General features: G+C 35.1%; 1 protein-coding gene across 3 annotated transcripts; it reads left to right on the forward strand.

Annotated features, from left to right (window-relative positions):
* Positions 1-708: 708 nt before the first annotated feature.
* Positions 709-16,841, forward strand: LOC110939847 (cold-responsive protein kinase 1). 3 transcript variants are annotated; one of them, XM_035982799.1, is made up of 9 exons: positions 709-1,350; positions 3,521-3,936; positions 4,023-4,145; positions 4,262-4,371; positions 5,293-5,503; positions 5,601-5,832; positions 5,926-6,079; positions 13,367-13,680; positions 16,727-16,841. In XM_035982799.1, exons 1-8 carry the CDS (start codon positions 989-991, stop codon positions 13,643-13,645), a joined length of 1,887 nt encoding a protein of 628 aa, XP_035838692.1. In that variant the 5' UTR covers positions 709-988; the 3' UTR covers positions 13,646-13,680; positions 16,727-16,841. The 3 variants fall into 3 exon arrangements, with proteins under 3 accessions (XP_035838692.1, XP_022037113.1, XP_022037114.1); XM_022181421.2 differs by lacking the exon at positions 16,727-16,841 and having other exon boundaries at positions 13,367-13,776; XM_022181422.2 differs by lacking the exons at positions 13,367-13,680; positions 16,727-16,841 and adding an exon at positions 7,010-7,247.
* Positions 16,842-18,149: the final 1,308 nt, after the last annotated feature.

Below are 18,149 nucleotides of genomic sequence, written 5' to 3' on the forward strand. Positions count from 1 at the left end.
TTAAAAGCACACATCAGGAATAGATACCAATTTTAATAACTATTGTAATATACTATTCAATTTATAAATAAGATAATTTGATTAACACACATTATTAACAAAAAATGTTAAATATTCAAACAAAACTTTATATAGAACTTATACATAAATTTATTATAAACATAAGCTGGTGTATCTAAGCGTACCCATCCCCTATTAAAAATACCCCATGTGAGACGTAAATAAATTTTAGTAGTCCAATCACTAATGTGTTCTCGAGTCTTATTTGAGTCTTATTTAACAGGGATGAGAAGGAAAATAAATTAACAGAGAAAAGGAAGGAAAAGATATGATTTTTTTCGTGTTCCCGAGTTTAATTAAAAATAAAGGAAAAAAGAAGAAATTAAGTATTTTATGTGTTTCCGAGTTCGGAGAAAAAGAAAAGAAAGGAACAATTTTACCATTATACCATTTAAACATAAAATATTTTAATTAGATATGAGAGCAATTTAGTAATTAATAATATTTTCTCTCCTAATTTCTCCAATTTAGAAGGATGAATATATGGACAAATTTTCTTCTCTTTTCGCTCCCCTTCTATCCTTAAAAAAAACTCGAAAACATAGATTTTTTATATTTTCATCTCTTTTTTTTTTCTCTTCTTAAATGGGAACAGAGACCCTTTAATAATACCATAAAGATATTGGTGCATAGAAATTTTTTTTATACTAATCGAAAAGAGTGTGTATGTAATCTGAAGCTAGTGATTGGCAGTCAGCATTTTGTTGGACTTTTCATACACTATTTCCACACAGCTATTATATATTGTTTTTTTCTTAACGATCCAGGCTGCTACGATTGACCACCCATGTGAGTTTAAACTCGAGAAATTTCATCTCAAACTAGTAAAAACCACAATCCTGCGCACTTTAATCAGCAATACTTAAGCAACCATCAAAACCCTCTCTTGCTTTTCTACTGAATTTGTTCTGGATTCTCACAGGGCCTGATGACTGTCCTAGTAGTGTTGCTAGTGTTATTGTTGACTGATCCAACAGTTTCACAGTCAACCGACGATGTTAACAATACTAACATTTCAAACCACTGCCGTGGTAGAGCTCCAACCTCAAATTTCATCAGGAATCGAAACTCTACCTTCGATGAAATGAGAAGGCGATTATTGAGCGAAAGAGTACTATATGCTAGAGCACAAGATTTAAGTGGTGGAGACTCGGTTTTCGCAGCAGCCCAGTGCCGGAACTACCTATCTGTCGAGCAGTGTGTGGCTTGTTTTGATGTTGCCTTTTCCGAACTGGCCAAGTGCATAGTAAGCAACGGCGCTTACGTCTTTCTTGATGAATGCTACGTCAGGTAACTAAGACTTTTTTTTTTCTACCTAGTCTTATATGCTAAACTAATCTTAGTTCATTAGTTGCAAGCACCAAATTGATTCACATTCTACTAGCAAGTGGTGACATATCCAAGTTCTATACTTTATTAATAATTAGTTGTTACATATTTTTAGATTGAAACTATATTGTATTTAAATAAATATAGACAAATAAAAAAATTGCAATTAAAAAAAAAGAATTCCAATTCAATTTCTTCAAATTTACGGACTTTAGATTTGTTATTATCAACCCCGAACCCACAATTGGTCTATTCTCACACGTCATTGTTTGTTTTGTTTCTTTGGCTTGGATGATAATTCACTGGAAGAATAGTTTTATATGGGTGGGTTCAAATAGATAATCTTTTTAAAACTAGGAAGTCGTAGAAATGACATCAAATGAATTCCGATTTAACTCATTTTAGCGACATTCGAATTATTTCGTCAAATTCTACGAGATTTTTAGCTTTTAGATTTTAGAATTTTTGTTCAGATCATTATATCTTTTTATTTGTCATTGTGTTTTTTTTGTCGTTATGTCTTTTTTTTCTCAACTTTGTTTTTTTCCGGATACACCATTCCTAAATCTAAGAGGCTGTCTAAGAATAACTCAACCTTAGTTTTATAATCGGAGAAAAAAATGAAAATAGATAAGAACCATATAATGTTTGAAATTAAAGTATTATTAAAAAATTAAGTGTACAATTGTCTCGCTTAGGGGTATAAATAAACCTTGAAGTTGTTTATAAGTAAGGAGCTAATCAGCTTAGGTGAAAAACTTTAGTTGTCTTTTGACTTGATTATAAAACTTAGGTGATGAGTATCTTCGTTCTCCACACCGAGAAAAATATCACAATTAAAGAAACATTCCAATAATTAACGTGATACCTAATTTTGGTGCAATATCACGATTGTGTGTCATCACTGGCTACATACTACTACGATTGTTAAACGGAGATGCGCAATTTGTTTTAAGGACCCATATCAAAAACAAATCCTCCACCACATGACTTCCTCATCTCCCTTTCTTTGTTCTTTTGTTTATTTCAATTCTAAAGTGTACGTAGCCTTTTTTTTTTCCTTTTTCTATTGTAATTTGTTAGTAGGTTTGCTGGATTCCAAATGATGCCATAACTCATCATGTAACATACGGTTCTCTACATCGTAGCAAGGCATTGATCACTTATATTGCCAATTACCATTAATATGTTGGTATTCTTAAGTACGTCACTCATCTTTCATTTGAGTATCATGTTAGAGGTTGATAAGGTTCCCTAAATTATGGATGCCCCAAGCATTGATATGCGCTCATATACATTTTACACTATGAAGTGTTTGTTGACAATGTGGTCGAATCTTGCTTCTAGTGGCTTCTGCCATATCCTCTTGGAGCGTAAGCTTCACTCTACCTTATCCCACGCCACGGGTTAGCAGGCTATTGGTGCGGTCGTGTGAGATTTCGGGTAACATGCTCTCATGGTTACAAGAAAAAAGGAATAGATAGTTCATCACTTTCTAAGTTTGGGTATCTATTTAGCTTGGAAGTGGCATCCATGTCATGGTAGAACTATTATCTCATTCCAGACATGTTTAGAAGGGAAAATGCAAGTGGATGTAGCTACCATCACTTCTTTTTGGTTGTTCACAACCTCATCTCTATTAGCTCTTTTTGTTCTAAACAATGCAGCACCGCGCGTTCACAACAAACACAGCGATGAAAAGAGCTAGGGAAACCATATTGTACAAACAATTGATCGAAGATTGGATTACTGACCGATGTGTATCCATGATATGTTTTAAGAATCATGTATGGTGCATTTGGTTGTCAGCCTTGGTTAATGACAAATAAAAACAGATATATCACCTTAAAAATTTATGTTGGAGCAAAAATCTTGGTGGGTGGAGTTTAGATTTTGTTTTCATTCTTTTCACTTTATATATCGGGGGGGAAGTTCTTGTATAAAAAATCTTAACATACTAAACATACAAATTAAAGAAAAACTCAAAAAGACAAGATGACATTTTTGTAATTATCAATAACTTACTCTACAAATATACTAAGATGCTTAGCCTAAGTTAAAACATGATTAAAATCTAATATTCTAAGCTTGGAGAAGTATGTCCTAATTTTAAATGCTATTTGATCATTAGGTACGAGTCGTTTGATGACTTCTATGATAACCCAAATGCAACAGTGGACGGGGCAAGCACCCAACTTTCATCTTGTGGCAATGTGTCAACAAATCGATCATTAGCAGAATATACACAAAGTGTAGATGAGTTTTTATCAGATATCAGAGATGCTACTCCAAAAACATCTAATTTGTATGTAGCAAACATCAGGCAAGTCACAAGTGGAAATGCAACAGTGTATGCTATTGCACAATGTGCTGAAAATATAAACCCAGCCATTTGTGGAACTTGCATGAGTACAGCATATAGCAAATTAAAAGAGTGTCTTCCCAACACAGAAGGAAGGTTTTTCGATATGGTTTGTTTCGCAAGGTATTCAGAGACTCCGTTTTTCAGTGCTAACCAGACAATAGATATCACAAATATCCTAAGAGGTGAGGCCGCTTCATCTTTCAATTGCATGAAACGTATAATACCTTATCATGTTAACGTGTTAATCCATGGAACTTTTACATGATAGGCCGACATTCAAGTAAGGTAGCCACAATTGGCGGAGCCATTGGTGGTGTAGTTCTCTTATTCCTTATATTTGTATCATGGTTAGCGTATCGACGACTAAAGAAGAATTCTAAGACTGAACAAGGTGATTGTTTATCTACTTCTGTGTGTCCATACTTGTCATGTGGGTTTCTCATATCCTGGTCTTTCCATTATAATCATTGGAATTATTCATTCATTTTCATAATCCCTTACACCCAGAGGATTTGCAAGGGACACTAAATTACAATTACAAAGATCTACAGTTGGCAACCAATAATTTTAGTGAAGAAAATATGCTTGGGAGAGGAGGTTTTGGTGAAGTGTTCAAGGTAACAAAATCGTAAATCTCATATTGGACTACTAATAAATTACATCAGACAATTCGTTGATGAACACGTTCCTTCACAAAAACAACTTCATGAAAAGAAAAGTGTTAAGGTAATCAAATACTTAATTAAGTTTTTTTTCCACAATGACATGAAATAAGACTCCGATGTTTTTTTTTTAAATTGTAAAAATGGTTCTTAATATTGTAATTTAACTTACCACCTCTAGATCAGCACATGAACATGATATCATATTACTTTTTGAGGTAATAAGTCAACATATTCATTTCCTGGATGAAATAAAATTCTTTGTTGGTCTTTCAAAAGAACAAAAATTCATTTCCTTTTGTTCATTGAAGAACAATAATTATTTGGTTGTTTAATTTTAATAATCACAATTTTCATCTTTTGGATGAGATTAACCCAACTAAAGAAATTTTTAAAGACAATCCTACCTTTAAAGGAAATGTTTAAAGATAGTCCATACTTACTAACTTAGCAAGCTTTTGTGACATAAACGATAACTTTTTATATGACATGACATGCTTATGTGACAAAAACTTTAATTTTTTATGACATGACATGCTACCTTATGCGGCAAAAACTTTAACTTTTTGATGACATAACATGCTTATGTGGTGTGCCACGTCACAAAAAAAAAAACTAACTGGATAACACTCGGTTAGTATGAGACCGTTAAGGGAAAATACGTTCAAAGTTATGATTGTTTTTAAACTTTTTTTATTAGTTAGGATTAATCCTGACCAGTAGATGAAAGATAGAATAATTAAAATCCAATAACCCTAATTATATACTACAAAGATGTAGTATATGTACACTGGGAATTAATTATTTTTCTAAATTATTATTTTAACAACTAACAAATTTATTTCACGTTTCTATTGGGTTTTTTTTGTTTAACAGGCAATCATTGATGATAACAATGTTGTGGCTGTAAAAAAACTTCAAATACATAGCGCAAAAGCAAAAGAAGAATTTGAGAATGAAGTCATGTTGATAAGTAATGTTCATCATCGAAATCTTCTACGTCTACTTGGATGGTCGAGTGAGGGATCCAATCTGCTTTTAGTCTTAGAATATATGCCTAATGGAAGTCTTGACAGGTTCTTATGGGGTATGTTGGAGTTGTAAAACTATGGATTGTCATTCAGAGGAAATCTTCTTTTTGAAAATGTTGGTATGATTATAACGTAACTATAATCATGATGCAGGTGCCAAAAGGGGTACTTTGAACTGGAACCAGCGTTACGAAATAATACTTGGGATAGCTAAGGGTCTTGCTCATCTACACAATGAATTCCATATCAAAATCATTCATAGAGATATCAAATCAAGCAACATTCTACTTAGTCATGATTTTAAAGCCAAGATAGCGGATTTTGGGTTGGCAAGGTTTCACCCTGAAGATGAAACTCATGTTAATACCAAGTTTGTCGGGACATTGTAAGTTATATTTAGCATGCATGTATACTTCATTGTATCCTTTTATATTTGAAATCATTTCTTTATTTTAGTATATAATGAACATATTTACAGAGGATACGCCGCACCAGAATATGTACTTTGTGGTACTTTATCAGATAAGGTGGATACTTACAGCTTTGGTATCGTGATTCTCGAAATCATTAGTGGCCGAAGGTGTACCGACATGAACTCAGAGAGACCATCCATGGAATACCTGCTAGAACATGTGAGTTGCCACCTTTAAACTATCTACCATTTTTGTTTGTGAATTTTAATATAAATTCTAACATCAAAGTCAAAAAAGAACCAAAAATACAATTAAACAAGGTAAAATTAGATTGTGAAAGAAATGTCTCCTCAAGGATTTTGACAAATGAATAAAGTGGAAATTGTTTAGAATGATCTTGAATCTTATGAAGAGAAGAAAAGGCAACTTGTAGGCGTAAAAAATTGAATGACACAAATGTTAAAAAAACTAAGATAGAAAATTAACACTCCACTAATGCTCCTAAGGTAACACAAATGAATCTCCTAATTTTTCTAAAATAGCACAACGCTAAATAAAAAATGGTCATCTATTATTCAACGCTCTCTTTGGTTAAAAGATGATGGAAAGCGAATCTCAAAGGGGTCTAAAAACCTTGCTTGAGGTAGCGCTCTGATAAGCATGGCTGTTGTCCTGCATTGAACAAGCTGACTCACTACTATTGCAACCAACTCCCTTATAAAATGATGTTTGATCTCAATATGTTTAAATCTTCAATGTCAAATATGATGTTATTTCACTTCAACAATAGATTCATGTCAAATATGATGCTTTTTCACTTCAACTAATAATTATTTTTTGCATGTTACTTTTAATTTTTCATCTAATGCCCTTTGCGGCCATATTTTTGGTGTTACATATCTGCTTCCGCTATAGATAATGCAACAATAGCTTGCTTTGTGGACATTTATGTAGGGATCAGCATTTGCTACAGGGTACCGAACTGGTACCATAGCCTTTTTTGGTACCAATTCGGTAACCAATTTTTGCATATTTTGGGATAAGCACTTTCTATTCGGTATGGTACGGTATTTTGGGTCGATTTACCTTCGACAACCGAACATATACCATCTGCTTTCGGTACCAATGCTCACTTTTTGCATTTTCCAGGATCGATATTGATATGGTACTGAGCTCATCCCCATATTCATGCGATAGTCCCTTTGAGAACTATTAGCACAATATCCCACTATGACTTTTCTTGTTTTAAGTAGCCAATCCCAAATTTAACTTTCAAATATTCTTATTGCTACTCTAAGATGTTGCTTTCTTGTAAAGTGGATAACACTTGAAGTGTTGATGCATATACTAGTGGGTCAAAGTGTTAATCAACCCATAATTTTCTTTACACAAATATCTATTGAAAAACATCTTGTTCTTAGTGATTGTAGATGGTAATATTTTTTAGACCACGCAAGCATTATTTTCCCATGTGACTACGAAGCTAGATTCAACTACGTGTCTCACAGTTAGTAAATTATGTGTTACCATCGTTACATGATGCACATTGTGAATCATTATTTCGATCAAGTTACAACCACATGTTTAGGAGTCTATGATGTAACGATCAGGTTTCAACCACACACCATAAGCAATCTGAAGAAAAATGAAGACCACAAGATTACGGTTTGGTATAAATTAACATATGTCCACGGTGACAACTAATTTATTTTTATTAAGATCATAATCAAACTACAAGTACATACACTATATTTATAGTGCTATTTAGAGTTAGCAAACTTGCTCCACACGCATGCCCATGTATGGCTTACAAGGCCTACGAACCCAACAATCTTCCACTTGGAGGCCTTAAATACTTTCTTTTGCACTCTTGGATGTACTTCTTCAATCTAAACTCTAAGATCCTCCTACCACCTTCTCCTCAGTACTGTAGAAGGCCCGTTATATAGCTCCCCCGAGCTGCAACACATCAGTCATGGTTATGTTTGCCTCTGACCCATCCTCTATTTTTACCAGTTCCCACTAACATGAATAACCAGATCCTAAGATACTCTGAAACCAAACACTCTCCATATGCAACAGGTAATCCTCTAGAGAGATTTTGACCGTTGGAACATTGGTCCTGTTAACCCACCACTCTCTGGTAACTATGGCTGAAGCTTTGATTGACTAATTGCCAATGTTCCCACTGCCACGAAAAGCCCAGACTTGTTTTTTTTAATCTTATCGAACACATTCAACTTGAATCTGACTTTTTGCTCTAAATTTATCTCCTACACAAGAAACCTTTTTCTACCCGCAGATTCTGTGAACAAGACTTTGGTTTTCTTCTGAATTGGTATAACCTCTCCCTTAGGAAATATAATGACCATGTAAAGCGGACCACTTTTTCTTCCTCAAGTCAAGACAAGATTACCTTTAACCACCTTCCACTGCCTATTCCCGTACCTAACCTCATGTTCCTAATTATCCAAGTGTTCCATAAAAATAAATCTCTTCTTCAAACTTGGAATGGCCCTTACGTTTTTCAAATTCTATGAACCGGCTTAAGTATTCAAATCTAAGTTACCTATTTTCGTAACATCAAGAACCTCATCATTCGCTATTCTTACCTTACGAAAATCACATTGCTTTGGAATCTGTAATGCTTCACTGTTGTTGGTACCATGAAATGAAGCACCCGAATCCATGACCTAGGATTCCACACTACTATTCATAATACATATTAAAGCTTTATCTACTGAGAGTTATGATGTAGTATTAGTTTCTTTCTTCTCATTTGGAAATTGATTACTAAAATGTCCCATTTTCTTACATTTTCAACATATTACATCCAGGGCCGGCTCAACCTATTTGGAGGCCCAAAACGAAAAGAAAATCGAGGCCTTTTCTGAAAAAAAAAAAAACATTTTTAAATGTCCAAATTCATCCTTTCGATTTTGATTTAACTTATATATATGAGAAGGGAACAATTGAGGCATATGACAATATCTTATTCCTTCTATGCACAAAAAATTAGAAAACTTTTTTATGCCTAGAGAGTCTGCTTACTTAAAACAAAATAAAAAAATATTAATTAAAAAACAAAGCTACATGGATTCGAACCATGAATCACTACAGAGACTATTGAATTTCCTAACCACTACAATAAAAGAGAATTATCTCTTTAGGTCATCAAATTAAATATTAATATTCATATTAAACATATAATTTTTTTTAAATGGAGGCCCTAAAATTTTGGAGGCCCAAAGCCGATGCTTCATTTGAATGGCCCATGAGCCGGCCCTGATTACATCATTCTGAGCCCTAGACTGACTTCTCATTATGTTCCTGCTTCTATTTCGTATGCCATTCTTTCTTCTTCTGCCAACATTCAGTAATTCAATTAATGATTCACCACAACTTTTCCTTATGACGTCCTTGCTCAGAATATTTTGAGCAAATCCTAAGTTACTCTCAGGACAAACACTCTACATATGCAACAGGTAATCATCTAGAGAGATTTTGACCGTTGGAACATTGGTCCTATTAACCCACTCTCTGGTAACTATGCTGAAGCTTTGATTGACTAATTATCAATGCTTCCACTCCCACGAAAAGCCCAGACTTGTTTTTTTAATCGTACCTAGCACATTCAACTTGAATCTGACTTTTTACTCTAAGTTTATCTCCTACAAAAGAAACCTTTTTTTGCCCGTAGATTCTGTGAACAAGACATTGGTTTTCTTCTGAATTGGTATAACCTCTCCCTTAGGCAATATACTGACCATGTAAACGAACCACTTTTTCTACCTCGAGCTAAGACAAGATTAACTTTAACCACCTTCCACTGCCCATTCCCATAACTAACCTCATGCTCCTAATTATCCAAGTGTTCCATAAAAATAAATCTCTTCTTCAAACTTGGAATGGCCCTTACGTTTTTCAAATTCTATGAACCGGCTTAAGTATTCAAATCTAGGTTACCCATTTTTCATAACATCAAGAACCTCATCATTCGCTATTCTTAGCTTACCAAAATCACATTTCTTTGGAATCTGTAATGCTTCACTGTTGTTGGTACCGTGAAATGAAGCACCCGAATCCATGACCTAGGATTCCACATTACTCTCCACAATACATATTAAAGCTTTATCTACTGGAAGTTATGATGTAGTGTTAGTATTTTTCTCTCATTTGGACTTTGATTACTAAAATGTCCCATTTTCTTGCATTTTCAACATATTACATTATTCTGAGCCCTAGACTGACTTCTTATTATGTTCTGGCTTCTATTGTGTATGTTATTCTTTCTTCTTCTGCCAACACCCAGTAATTCAGTCAATGATTCACCAGAACTTTTCCTTATGACGTCCTTGCTCAGAATATTTAGGATCATGAATACCCTCAAAAGTAAATCTGTTGGTACATGTTGAAATGGAAATCATTGTAGAAGCTCCAAACCAATTATCTGGATCAGAATAAGATCATGAATCCTCTCTCTTTCAATCTAAACTACTTCTGTGATTGTGATTTCGTACGAAACGAACCTCAAAGAATGGGTGGATATCAAACAGTATTCACAAGCCTGAAGCTATAATACTATTTGTTAGGATCGGGTTGCAAACACACACATATAACTGCAGAAAAATAAAGAACACAAGGATTTATGTAGTTTGGTCTAGACTGTCCTACGTCCACGAGTGGCAACTAGGTTATTCTTTATTTAAGTGATGATCAAATTACAAGTACATACATTATATTTGTATAGACTATATAGGTTTTAGCAAACTTGCTCCACAGGTTAAGCCCATGTAGGGCCCACAAGGCCTACGAACCCAACATAAGACATCCCATGCCAATAAAAGTTGTATGGACAGACAATCTAATGTTAGATGGGTTTACTTTTGTCTCCAAAAATACCGGCAATCAACAGTTGACAATCGCCAATATCATAAGCTCTCCAAATGGTATTTTAGGTCTTATCGGGTTTTGGGAAATATTGGTAGTATGTCCTATCATGTACCTTTACCATCATCGACTAAATCCATCTGATTTTCCATGTCTCGTTGTTAAAGCATAGTTACGAATCAACCGAGTCTAATGAGCTGCCCCTGACTATACCCATAGGCGACTAGCTAACTATTTACAAACCGGAGGTCCTCATCAACATGCAAAAACAAAGGATTGTGAACCTGAACTCCTTATCAAATGTAAAGATCACAACTACTAAAGAATTTAAATCCAATTTCCGAGGTTCTCTAAGGATCTCGAGGACGAGGTCGATTTTTAGGCGGGAAGTAATGATACGGGACAATCAGCCCATGCAGACGTCAACAACTAAGCCCGTGCAAACGCTTCACCAACTAAGCCTATGTAAACACTGAACCCGATCCAAGTTTAAGACCCAAAAGAACCATCTGGAAACCTATGAGATTCAAGGATTATACCAAGTCAAATTGGTTATTTCCTTTAATATGTTTCCTTTATTTCAGCATCTAGGGGTAATTATGGATCACAATCTTCGTGTCCACAATAGAGGGGTTTCCTTTCAGTTAGGTTTATCTTCTCACTAAGTATTTGATTTTCAACCAATAATGAATAAGTGAAATCTATTTTGGTTCTCTCCCCCCCCCCTCTCTCTCTCTCTCTCTCTCTCTCTCTCTTCATAAAGTGTTTCCCTTCTTGAAGGATGGCATACTTTACTCTAACACCATGTGTGATATGATAAAATTCACTATATGAACACCCGTAGTGTGGAGCTTTAGGCGTTTTTTCCCCAAAAACGTCCAAACACGCCCCTTACCCGCCCCCTTGGGCGTTTTTTTCAATTATTTTTTGTCCTAGGGGTTTTTTTCCACGCCTTCCTTCAATTTTTTTGGCCAATGGCCACACACCTTCCCAATCTTTGGCCAATAGCATTTTTATGGTTTTTATTTTTATATTTTATTTAGTTCTATTAGAATATAATGCCCCACAAGATTTCAAGCCCCACTACACCCCTTTTAACATAATGCCCCACAATGCCTCATTGCTGACTGGACTGTCATATGACGCAAAATACCCAAAAATAATGGCATTATTTGTGTTTTCCACTACACATGGCCTAACAACAAGTATATACATTAGATAATAATAATGAGAGATATACATTGACTAAAACAAACCAATTTTGATAAAATAAAGATTTGTCCTTTAGCTTATCCTGAGCATCTCTATCCGCTTAATAGGTGACATATTATTTATCATAATACTTTCTGAATTGGATATGATATAAACTAGTTAGTTTCTGTCTTAGGTTATGTAGGTCCACTTGGAGGATCAAGAAACCTACTTTCTTGTTGTTAGAACACAATTACAACTGCGGAATCCTTGTAAGAATGCAACCAAAGCAAAGTATAAAGCACACACGTAACCAAAGATTCACTATCTTAATTAAATGGAAGAGAACAGTTACAAACACATATACACAGTGTTTACAGACTCACCAAAGCTCTCTTAAATTGTTCTGCACACATATGCTGCCTTATATAGAACCCCAGCCCAGTAACATCACGAAGAATATTACTGGGCCCACAAAGAACTTGAGCCCGCGAAGAACTAGGTTCTTCGTTGATCAGATCCACGAAAAACCATTTGATGCACGAAGAACGTTCTTCGTGAAGATCACATTCCACGAAGAATGGTTCTTCGTGGAGGGCTGCAAACAGCAAACTAACTTGCAGACAATTATGCAGAAACAGTTAAACAAGAGACAAACACTTGCAGACTTGCACACATGCACTGCAATACAGACCAAAACTATGTAAATGCCGTACCAAGTCAAGATATGAGGATATCTTGACTTGGTCGACTCGACCAAAACATACAGACCCGATAAACCAAAAGACCATACATTACATTACATTACATTACAAGCGTAATAAGAACAAGCGACAGACACAAAATGCTGCACCAACAGGTTAAGTTAATAACAATTTATGTATGGACAACTGTTCAAGAAATAAAAATAAAATAACAATTTTATTATGCAATATTCGGATTACAGTACATAAATCAGAAATGAACCAAACGGAAACAAAACAAAACACAATACGAAATCTAAGCAAACACTTATCTCTCCACCTATGTGTGACAAGCACAATTTCCTACATATTTAAGGGTCCACCACACAAACTTAATGCTCAATATCTCTCATTCATCTTGACTTTAAATATTAAATAATCATTATATTAATCAATAATATAATATGATTTATAAAATTTCCAACATTTTATCCGTGTTTATAGATTATGTGATAGCCGCGTAACTAAAACATCAAATATCAATACTAGATTGTGTCGAAATGTAGTTAGAAAAGTTTAGCTCATGAAACTAGCATGTTATCAAATACTTTTCCATACTAAAAATATAAGAATTTATTTGAATTATAAAGGATAAGAAGGTTGCATGTAATTTACAAATTTTTTCTTCTTTTTTTCTGTTATTGTTTGAACTCTTAATAAAGTTTGCTATGCTTTGGTGCAGGCATGGAAGTTGTATGAGAAGAAAATACATATAAAGTTCATTGATGAAACATTGGGATTGAATCAGCATGAACTAGAACATGTGATGAAGATCATTGAGATTGCTTTATTATGCACTCAATCACCTGTTTCGAAAAGACCAACTGTGTCTGAAGTGCTTTTAATGCTTCAAGATGGCCAATCATTGGGGAAAAGAATGTTAACAAGGCCTACTTTTTTGCACAATCAAGATAGGAGGATTCTTATAGGTTCTTCGAAGAATTCTATTAGTGTTCCGTAATGTAATTCAAATACCAATCATCTGCCAGAACACATGTAAGTTATCCACTAAGCATTTGCCTCAAAGGGGGCACATGAAGTATATTGTCCCATTTTAGCAAAAAAAAAAACTAAATAATAATAATAATAACTAAAAAGTATAATAAATGTTGGACTTAACTTTCCTTCTTTTTTTTTAAATTGGATTACACATTAACGTTTGTATAGATTGGATTACACTCTTTTTCCTAAGGAGACCTTAAACCTCATACAGTCCCCCCATACTATGTTCATTAGGTCTTCTATGTCTTATCGACACCCAACTTTTTTTTAACTCTAAGTTGATTCAAATCATTCTCGAATAAGATCAATCTTCTTGGTTGTTTCTTTTGCAATGACTTTTCTACCGTATTCCAATTCATCCACTCCCCATGCCATTCCCACCCACCCACCTAAACAAATCAAGGTTCTACATTTCTTCCACCAAGAAATTCATAGTGAGACATTCCAGTGTTCAAATAATAATTATTACCAGATCAAGAATATACCAAAGCATCTATCTATCTCAACTTCCATCAAAGTCTGTCACAAAAACTAACACACATAGCCAAGTGCTTAAATCTTATGTTGCTTTGACTGTTAAATGGTAGGTGATATGTAGTACTCAACAACAATCTTGTACCATTTTCTTATAGAAATTCCATCCAACATCCTAAGGTAAAGCATTTGTATGTATCATACACAATATATACTATCACATCTGAGGCAAAGCATTTGTGTAACACCCCGCAACTTCGAAGTCAAAGTAATAGTCAAAGTCAAAGGAAGAAAAGATTGCTAATTGCGATCTGTCACTCCTTGCTTAACTATTGACTGTACACCTTGACTTGTAAGCGAATTCAATTATTTGTTAACTTTAGTTGTATTATGTGGAGTATCTATTAATAATCGAGGTTTAATCGCATGTTAATCGCTAATCTGATTATCGCTTTATCGATATCGCATCGCAACTCGAATTATGTGTTCTGGATATTGTTTTACGTGTGTGTGCTATTTACGTGTTACTTGTGCATGTTTATAGTTGTTTTGTGGTGATTAATCGAAACGCAATCGCAATTCTATCGCAACACAATCTAATCGCAAACGCTAAACACAAGTTTATTTATGTTGATTTTATGTTAGATGTAGTATTTGTATAACTATTGTTTAATACTATCGCACCGCTTACTCGCAACGCATCGCAAAATTCAACGCACGGAACGAAAGCACGAAAACCAACTCGCGGCAACCTTTCGATCGAATGACCATTCGATCGAATGGTCATCCGTACGGATGACCATCGGATCGGATGGCCATCCGATCGGGTTGCCATCCGATCCGTCACTTGTGCGCCACTTTCCTCTTTTGGCAGCCTATAAATAGCACCTGTCAAATCACAAACAGTGATGTGACAGCTCTGGTGCGACTCTTCAACTTTTCAGGCCTTTTCCTTCGATTCCTCGCGATTCTTGTAAGTTTCTACCTCAAATCTTGTACTTCTATGATCTATACGCACTTCTTCATCATTTTTCCTTTGAATCTCAACTTTTAACCATGAAATCAACTGATTTGAGGTGTTCTAGGATGATGTCATCATGAAGTTCTTATGAACTTCAAGATGAACTTCAAGATTTGGCCTCATTCCACCAAGAACAACTCAGATCTAATGGATTTCAACATGTTTAAACACTGATTTCGCAATAATCAAAACATTTTCAAGATTAGAAGGATTGAAAGATGGTTTCATAACTTTCTTTCAGCTCTTTTACACTCAATGCACTCAAAATCGATAGAATCGGGACTCATTTAGGCCTTCACTTATTCTCTAGTGATGTGTTGGTCTGAGATCTGATTTCTATCAACGAGATGACCGACTCAGTGGGTTGAACAAGAACAACCGTCACGGACAGTCAAGTGAACGGACTCTGGTGGTTCCCACTTCGATCGAATGGCTAGGACTTGATGGGTTCCCGTTGTTTAACACGTCGTCATACCGTCTCGATCGAACCATAATCTTTCGAACCTAACGAATTTCAAAACGAACCAGTCAACCAAACGGACTGCCCTCTGATCGGATTGCCATCTGATCGAATGACAATCCGATTGGTTTGACTTATGGTTCCAACACTTAAACATTTTTATAATTTTCAAAGATCATTTGTTTCTAACGGATTGCCATCCGATCAGTAGACCATCCGATCGAATAACAATCCTGCTGTGAACTTGTTCTCTGAGAAATTCCTCGCCGGAGGGATCGCCGTCTGATCGAACGACCGTTCGACCGGACGACCTGAAAAGTAGAGATACTTCTCTGATTTTAAAATGCTACAACGAAAACTTTAAGTCCATCATACACAAACACATCCATCCAAAACGAGTGGCAATCCAACCAAATGGCCATCCGACCGAATGACCATCTGAAAGGATTGTCATCCGATCGAATGACCATCCGTTCGGATTGTCATCCGATCAGATGACCCCTCATCACTTGTTTCATTTGCATCGTTTAACGCGCCGTTCTTCGCTTACGTTATCGTTCTGTTCAGGCTAATCTCTCAGCGCTCCCTTCAATCCAAGAGAGTGTTTACTTGTTAAACGCTATCTGTGACTATACTCGATCCCTTTTTGCTTTACGCACTTTTGGGTGTTACATACATTACTTATATTCAAATCACAATCACCACACAACGCAAACACTTTTATACGCTAAGCGTTACTGCATGTTATACGTGTAACTCGATGAATGCTTGTATGTTATGTTTACACAGTGATTGTTGCCTGACACCTTAGCAACGATAATACGATAGTTTGGACTCAACACCTGTCGTGGACGGGGGTTGCTAAGTGTATTTCTTCACGTGTCACAGTGGTGATATGTGTTGCGCACTCTACAACTCACAGTCACGTCTGTGCATATTTCATTGTCGATAACCTACTAGCTTCACATTGCTACATGTTACATGCTGGTTATGCGTAAACGCTTTTCGCAATCTATTATACTATTAAACTTGTATGCTCATCTTTACACTATGAGTATTGACCTCTATTTTAACGTATGTGACAGGTGTTTAGGATGCTTTGCTTGTTACTTGCTGGAATCAAGCTAGGATGGAGTCTAGAAATGAACATTTAATAACTTGAGTGGTCGAAACAATGTTTTGTCTTGAGAAATCTATGTCTGTAATAACTGCTTTATTTAGATAAGTTATGGTATGGGACATGATATGAATTATTTGGTAAATTAGTTGTTATGGATTTCTCCTGGACAATCTGTTTCGCTCAGTGCCTCACCCAGATGTTTCCGCCATCGGTTGGGGTGTAACAATTTGTATGTATCATACACAATATATACTATCACCTTATTCTACTATTCTCTCTAATGAACATGACTCATAGATTGGCAAGAATTGAACTCTTCTTGTTAATCAATAAGTAATAACCAATGTAGCATCATACTCATGGGTGTTTTTGCCTTTTCATGACCAAATACTTAGCAACGTATTAGTTATTCCACATTTAGATCTGTAACACTTAGATCGAGCTTTGATGATCAACTTTGTTGGGTGATTTTAGTATTTTTTTTTCAACATAAGAAAAACATGATTCACTAATAATTTCGCTCATGTTGAACCTGTAAAATAACAGATGATTGCAAAAGCTAAAATATATTATTATGATCAAGAAATAAAGACAAGTTATGAAGATCAACTTGTAAGATTAAATATATTACGTATTAATATTTAATCTATAGCCATCTTAATCATTTACATTATAGAGATCAAAATATATAATAACCTATTATTTAATTAGTTGGTAATTGTTGATGGACCATATTACCATTAGTAACTAATTAGGTTTCCTCCTGGGTGCTTATATAAGGAGAGTTATGTGGAGGTTTAAGGGTTACTCAGTTACACAATTCACACACCCCATAAGCCATAACATCATCACGAAACCTCCTCTCCATAACCGATACCCTTTTCGGTTTCTAAGTCCCCATCATCAGTTAGCACCCTAAGGAGGAACCAGATCAAGATGACAGGCATGTCGAACTCCCTCACAGGATTCTCCTCTGCACTATCTGCTGTGACAGGTATGATTTATATTGTTTTCCTTCATGAACAAATAGAACTGAACCAGCATGTGGTATCAGAGCATATGTTGATTAGTCAGTTCTGGTTTCGTATCCATAATTCTGGGATTGAAACTTGGAAAACGGAATTTTGAAACCTTTAAAACCTGAACAGCCGGTTTCGAGTCATAAGTATCAACTCGAAATCATGATTTTCGGAAAAAGATTAATGATATGTTCATTCGGAATTAACTTGTTTATGTTTAGCCGAAATCTGTTTAGAAAAAACTATTAAAATTCAGGTTTCGGGTTCCAGAATTTATGTTTTATGTTTTAGGGTTCATCATGTTCTTGAGAAAATTCGAAGTATTCTGTTATGATTTGGAATATGTTTCGGATTATTAAGTGTTTTTTC

The sequence above is a fragment of the Helianthus annuus genome, chromosome 14, assembly GCF_002127325.2.
Source record: "Helianthus annuus cultivar XRQ/B chromosome 14, HanXRQr2.0-SUNRISE, whole genome shotgun sequence".
In the NCBI taxonomy this organism is placed as follows: domain Eukaryota; kingdom Viridiplantae; phylum Streptophyta; class Magnoliopsida; order Asterales; family Asteraceae; genus Helianthus; species Helianthus annuus.

Bases quoted from the DNA above. Each gene is read 5' to 3' on its own strand.
- LOC110939847 (XM_035982799.1), top strand. From the start codon at position 989: ATGACTGTCCTAGTAGTGTTGCTAGTGTTATTGTTGACTGATCCAACA. The intron at 4,146-4,261 runs GTGATTGTTTAT...CCTTACACCCAG, and splicing joins GAATTCTAAGACTGAACAAG to AGGATTTGCAAGGGACACTA. The intron at 5,504-5,600 runs GTATGTTGGAGT...ATCATGATGCAG, and splicing joins TCTTGACAGGTTCTTATGGG to GTGCCAAAAGGGGTACTTTG.